At 49.7% G+C, this 6474-nt stretch overlaps 1 protein-coding gene across 3 annotated transcripts in view; it reads right to left on the bottom strand.

Annotated features, from left to right (window-relative positions):
- The window catches only part of LOC125949484 (voltage-dependent calcium channel type A subunit alpha-1-like), a 21868-nt gene extending 17897 nt beyond the window's left edge, over positions 1-3971 (bottom strand). For all 3 annotated transcript variants that reach the window (XM_049676557.1, XM_049676558.1, XM_049676559.1), the window contains exon 1: positions 3898-3971. In XM_049676557.1, coding sequence (XP_049532514.1) covers positions 3898-3908 — 11 coding nt within the window. In that variant the 5' untranslated portion in view covers positions 3909-3971. The remainder of the gene's footprint in view (positions 1-3897) is intronic.
- Between the last annotated feature and the right edge of the window lie 2503 nt (positions 3972-6474).

Below are 6474 nucleotides of genomic sequence, written 5' to 3'. Positions count from 1 at the left end.
CCAGCCGGCGGCACCGAACGCACGGCGGTGCGTTCATCGGGCTGAACGGATGAACGGATATCGGGCATTTTCTTTCGCCAAATCATCAAGGAAATCAGGGGCCTCCTATCTCTCTTTCTCTCTCTCTTTCTCCCTGCCTCTCTCCCATATCATTATCGGGTGACGCTTTTTCCCATCTAGAAACGAGCTGTTAAAAGCGTGGCAAAAGCATAAGGAGGAGACTCTTACGCACAGCCTCCTTCAATTCGGGTAATAAAGTACAGTTATATCGGGAATTTATCTCTATCGGAAATGGGGATCGAGGGCGTGCCGGGAGTGGAGAGGAGTCGTTAAGTGCGGGCATTTGTCGTGAAAGTAAAGCGTCGATGTGGTTTCGATATGATGACTATGGGATGATCTTTGATTTTTTTCTTCTTTTCCTTGCTTGCTTCTTATGCGGGGAAAGGAATACATTTTACGCTTTGCTGGCCGAGCTAATGACTCTGCCTATAGCTGCCATCTGGATCGAGCGATTGCGATATTGCTCAATGATTAGCCATCGTATGGACACTTAAAACGTCTGCAGCTTGTAGGTTTCTGTCGAACCGAAGTGTGTTAAATATTTATAACAATAAGATCAATACCATCTATAGCAAACATTTTATGACAAAAATGTTCTAAGCATTGTGATCCATTTCAAATCTCTTATTGTGGAAATAATCACGAAGAATACTCTCAAAAGTAACGAGAGAAAAAAAACTCCATCATCTATGCTACTTAATGATTCATTTTGCACAAAATTTGATGAAAGTCCTGATGCCTCCCTCTCATCACCTGCAAATATGGCAGTCGAGGCGGAAACAATACGTCCGTATCCGTCGCGACCGGGGGCGTCATGACCCGGTCAAATGTTATGGAACATTTACCCGCTGCATCAGTACGGCCATTCCAGACAAACGCTGAACAAATAGACCATTTCATGGCGACTCCAGCGGAGACGGCGCCTGTTAATCGCGGAACGACGCGTTCCGCTTCCGTCCATCCGTCCACGCTGAAATCACGCTGATTAATGATTCATCAATCGCGCTTGTCAATCGCGGCCCCGCTCACGCCGCGGGTTCGATTGTCCTCCTCCCCCTTGACTGCCTGCTGTGTCCCATTGATGTCACTGCCCACTCGCGACGACGACGATGACGACGATGAGTTGAAAACCTGGTCCTCGCCCGGACCGAGAATCGAGCATAAATTGTTCGAGCGTCAATATGATCGAATCCGGATGGAACATGGACACGCCGTCGTCGTCGTCGATAGCGAGCGACTGGCGACTGTTTGTGAACCACCTCGTCGCTACTGGAAAACGGTTTGTTGTTTTCGTTCTCCCTTTCTCTCTCTCTCTCTCTTTGTGTTTGTTATTGCAACCAACTGGCGTTGGTATGGTATGGTAGTGTAAAGAGGGGGCCATAGTACTGGGTTCGCGTCAGACTTTTGGATGCCACCGGTGGAGGAATCAATAATCCGTCCAAAAACCCTCTGACAGATTAATTCATTTGGCATTTTCCCAGATGTAGACTGAGGAGTTTACTGGAGAGGAGGGTACAATAGAACAGAGAAGCGTGGCTGTTTATAGAGGATTTGATGATTAGAAATAGAACCGAAACGGCAGCATAGTGCTGGTGATCTGGATGCAAAATATAAATGGCATCATCCGTCTGAAGAGGAGCAGGTTGCTGCAGTGAGAGCGGTCGGTAGCAATGTCCCAAATTCCCGAGCCTCGTGTCTCATCCCGGTTTTTACAATGACCCAGTTTCTAGGTTCCACGGAAAGGCAACCGTGTTGGCATTAAAAATGCATTTTGCATTGCATCATTTCAATCACCACGTCCCGTGTTTTACCCTGACTACACTCCGGAAGTTTCCGAGCTCGTTTCGAGCAGCAAAACGGTTCTTGCGGTTCGCTGTACACTCCGTACACTCGAGCATCCGGTGGTGGTGAACGTTAAACGAGCAGCTTTGAACAACATTTCAAGGACAGCTCGGACGCTTCCTTTGCGCTACAGTAACGGGAGCTACTGCTACAGAAGTGTCTGTTTCCCTCCGTTTCTTGCTGCTTTCATCCGGAATAATGGTGCCTCATTGCACACAAGCGCACACACAGAGACAGGGACAGAAAAAATAGCAAATTGAATCCCGAACCGTGACGTCAACGGTGACGACAGAACTCTCGAGTCCCTCGACGCCACCATCATGTTGCTTCTCGTGTGGCCACCGACGAAGCACCGACAACAGGATCAAACATCAGCCAATCTACACCCGTAAAAACCCGTGAGTCCACTCGAGCACTCACGGGGGCCAGGCGATGCGATGGGTGCCCAGTAACCATCTTGCACGCTCACTATTCACGCTCACCAAGGCAACGGAACAGAGTATGCCTTGCCGCCCCTCCCTCCTTGGATGGTGGAATGGTTGATGGTTTAGCGGAGGAAGGAGGAAGCTATAGACATGAAGACGCCAGCCCAGGCCGAAAGATGAGACACCATCATCGTGTGGTGTAGCATGATCTAAGCACCCACACCACCCCAGGCGAAGGATAGCCTCCACCTCCTCCAGCCCTCGTTAACTAATGATGAGACTGGCAGACTTATCCGCTTCATCCGCACCACCACACACCAATCACTTCGCGCTCTCTCTGTCGCCTTCTCTCTCTCTCTCTCTCTCTCTCTCTCTCTCTCTCTCTCTCTTTCGCTCTCTTATTCTACATTTGTCCTTTTGAATAGCTGGTAGCGATGTTTCAATTACAAAACTTTGGCACGTACCGCGTGACTCGCCCTTTCCGTGAGGGTCTTCGTTTGGATTGTCTTTCGCTTTTTTTTTGTTTTCCTTTTTCATTCTCCACTCCCAACACATCTGTTCCGTAGACTCCCCAGATCCATCACATGGCCCGTGACCCAAAACATGAGAGACCCCCCTCCTCGGCGAGTGAGAAAGCAAATTTCTCAGAATTGCGCTGGAGAGTCCCTTTTCTAGGAATCAAAGGGAGCACGGCGTGCGCCAACGTTATGGGTCCGTTCTTAAAGCGAACGAGAAACAATTTCACGCCTCACAGGCATGGTAGCAAGGAAGGAAGGAAGGGTGGTTTGCTATTGCCACTCTTTGGCTCACGCTGGCCTCACATGGCTCACGCGCCTGTTACATGCCCGTGCCTGTCGTGTCGGTGTGGCCTCACTCTCACACAGGCACCTTTGGGCGCCTTGTGGCGTTTATTTGTGTATCGATCGAAGCGTGCCGTTCCTTTCGCCTTCAATGGCAGCAGCAAAGCCACCTCGGTTCTTCCCTTTCGCTTTTTTTTCCTTCTTTGGAATTTGTTTTCAAGCCAGCCACAGCAAGCCACACGCGACTGACCTCCGCAGCGTTACGACGGTTACGGGCATTTTGAAGTGAGCATAAATTGAACGTAACTGCCCTGGGGAATTACAGCTCTCGAGCTCTCGTATTCCATCACGCAGTGAAAACGGAAAATCATTTTTCCTTTTTAATAAAATGACCCAGCAATGTAGCGCGGAATGTATAGACGGACGATACGCGGTCACTAGGGAAGGTTGTTCCCCCCCCCCCAAAAAAAAGGAAACGCAACATTCTCTGGAGTAAAACACTCGTTCGTTGCAAACCTAGCGCTGCCGTCTGTACTCCATTGTCAAGCAAATGTGGACAAAAGCATGATTCATCAAGCGTTAAACGGTCCCGGGTGTCGCGCAACGGTGGTCTCGATGGTCGCCCTGCTCCACACGCTGCGATGGAGGCGCCAGGTGACGCGTAAAATTTTCACTAAATTTGCCATACATAGAGGCCCTCCTGCTTTCAAAGTATATCACGTCTTCACGTAAATGACCCACGATGTGATGACAATATCCAAAATACTCACGCACTGTACATTGCGGACCGTGTTCGTTTAGACTTCCACGGACACGAGAGTGAAGAGGGGGAAGCGGAATGAAAAGGAAACAAAAAGTAGAACAAAAAAAGATACAACACAACGGCACTGGTTGACCCTCGACTACACTAGCCCCGGATCACGGAGGGGGTTTTGCAAACGGGCGACACTGGTCGGCTATTCCAGGCACACAAACAATCGACGGAATGGTCCATCGATTGACGTGACCACTCCGAGCTTGGGTGACGAACTGGCGTGCTGGGCAAACCCCGTCAGCGTGGTACGTTGAGCGATGGTACGCGTGAGTGCCGTTGCAGCCACGAGCCACAAGCCACGAGCCACGACCATCGCAACGCGTCAGAGAACTCTTTCCAAACTGTGGGGTACCAGGCGCCTCCATCGGTTGTAACGTCTTTGCTCGTAGTAACTGGTGCTGGTGTGTGGATGTGTGTGTGTATTGGTGCCAGCGGTAAGTCATGACGTATTCTTTATTTACAACGAACCAGATTGTGCCGAGCTAAGTGACCAGTGAGTGCCCAGTGAGTATGCCGGAACTCACAATGAGCCACATGGGATGATAGAGAGGAGCAGGAAAAGTGGAGCATCCCCCATTGGTTCACCGTTAAGTCCATCTCTTCTAGGATGCTTATCCTTGATGATCCTGTTGTGGCGCCCTTTTACCGAGCGCTCCCAGCACCCAGCAGCTGCAACGCACTTAATATGCGAAACATTGAATGAGCGTCGAGCGCGGTGAAGAAGCGAAGCGAAAACGTAAACGTCAACACACACACACGCGCGCGCGCACACACGGGGCCGAAGTCCAAGGAGATTTCCCGAATTTTGAGCTGCATGAAGAAGGTGAAGAGGTGAGACGGAGCATACATTAGCATAGATTATGTGCAGGTAAACGGCTACAGTAGCGATAAGGGCACTGGAAATCGTTGGATAAGAGGTCGGTTCACCTCAAGCGGTTTGCCACGCTTGGCAGGACCGGGAGCACTGATATGTGTGTGTGTGTCTGGGTGTGTTTGATCGCTGGTTGGCTACAAGGTTTAATTAACGAACATACACCTTGCTCTATTTGGAACCTTATTTTCGTGCGTATTATGAGCATAGCAGCTTTGCGAATCGTCAAATTTATCCAAAACAAGAATTTAAAAAAATATTCATCGATTATAGCATTCCTTATACGAACCATAAACAGAACCAGCACTGGCATCCAACTAACAAAAACAAACAAGAAGCTTTCGGGGTTGGTGGATCGAAATTTTCAAATATTTACAATAGAAGAATCACTGCAACCGAAGTTATGCTTCGGGCCGACGTTGAATCATTTAGACTAGTCCCCCCCCGGTGGGGCCCACCTAACGATGAACACGATTCGCGCTGCTCGCTGTTGACTCGCGGCAGTATCAATTTCCTCAAGCTTTCCTCGACGTCAATCTCTCTTGTGTGATCACCTGAAGGTTCCTTCAACCGTAGACTCGTCATCGTCATCACCAGGAAACAGTAGAAAGTGTAAACAAATCACACCGTCATCACCATCATCATCATCATCACCATCATCAACATCATAACAATTCACCATCCGAATGCCGTGAAGTGCGTAGAGGAGGCATTCGAAATTTCGTTACGCATGTGGTGTTGTGAGTATATCTGTGTGCGTGATCGGGGATGTTTAAGTTTCTTTTTGGCTCGCCTGGGCACACACACAGACACACGCGCGCGTGCCAAGGATTCTTATCCGCAGTGCCGGGTAATTGTTGCCGGAGTTTTCTTCGCGAGATGGTTTGCGTGAAACCTTCGCAACAAACACACACATACGGAAATATATACAGAAGAATTGAACGGAAGTGCGTGCATGCGTGAAAGTATGCGGAATGCACAGCGACCAAACCGTTGGCTGGACCGGTAAAAGGCAACGCAACCGAAACGCAATGCCAATCAGCTTCAGCAGAAGGTGGACCACGCTCGGTGCTTGGCCAGCAGCAACGGACACTCGGAGTCACATCTCTTCCTCCTGCTCATGCTCTTGCTCCTTCTCCGGAGAAGCATAAGGACGGCGCACGGTGTATCGATCAAGCGCCGGATTTCATAACTTATTACCGTCGTCCTCGCAGATCGTCGGACTTGGCATGAACCCACTTTAGCTCTTCGGTTGAAGGAAGGGTGCATATAGGTGCATAGGCACACTGGCGAAGGGTGCAAGGACGCACCAAACGCACCGCATTGGAGCAGCAAACCGCAACCGTGGCCGTACCGTAGCTGTGCATTCTCATTCCTCAGGGCCACTTCCTCCAGCGGATGGACCTTTTGGATCGGAAGGACCTTCCGTGCCGGTACCTCGTCTTCGAGGTGGATTACAATCATATCCCGTACATCTGACCTACAGCAAGTTGGACCAACTTTCACTCTTTCGCCGAGGGAATAGACAATTGAAGTGCCCTCTACCCTCTCTCCCTTCCATCTACGGCAGGGCGATAAAGAGAGATAAAAAGTGATAGAGAGAGATATCTATTTTTGGGTTTTTGGAATGCTTCCAACGGAACCAAGCCATTCTGGGTTGGG

This window comes from Anopheles darlingi, chromosome 2 (genome assembly GCF_943734745.1).
Source record: "Anopheles darlingi chromosome 2, idAnoDarlMG_H_01, whole genome shotgun sequence".
NCBI classification, from domain to species: Eukaryota; Metazoa; Arthropoda; class Insecta; order Diptera; family Culicidae; genus Anopheles; species Anopheles darlingi.
The sequence above is the reverse complement of the archived record's forward strand: the minus strand, read 5'-3'. Positions and strand labels throughout refer to the sequence as shown.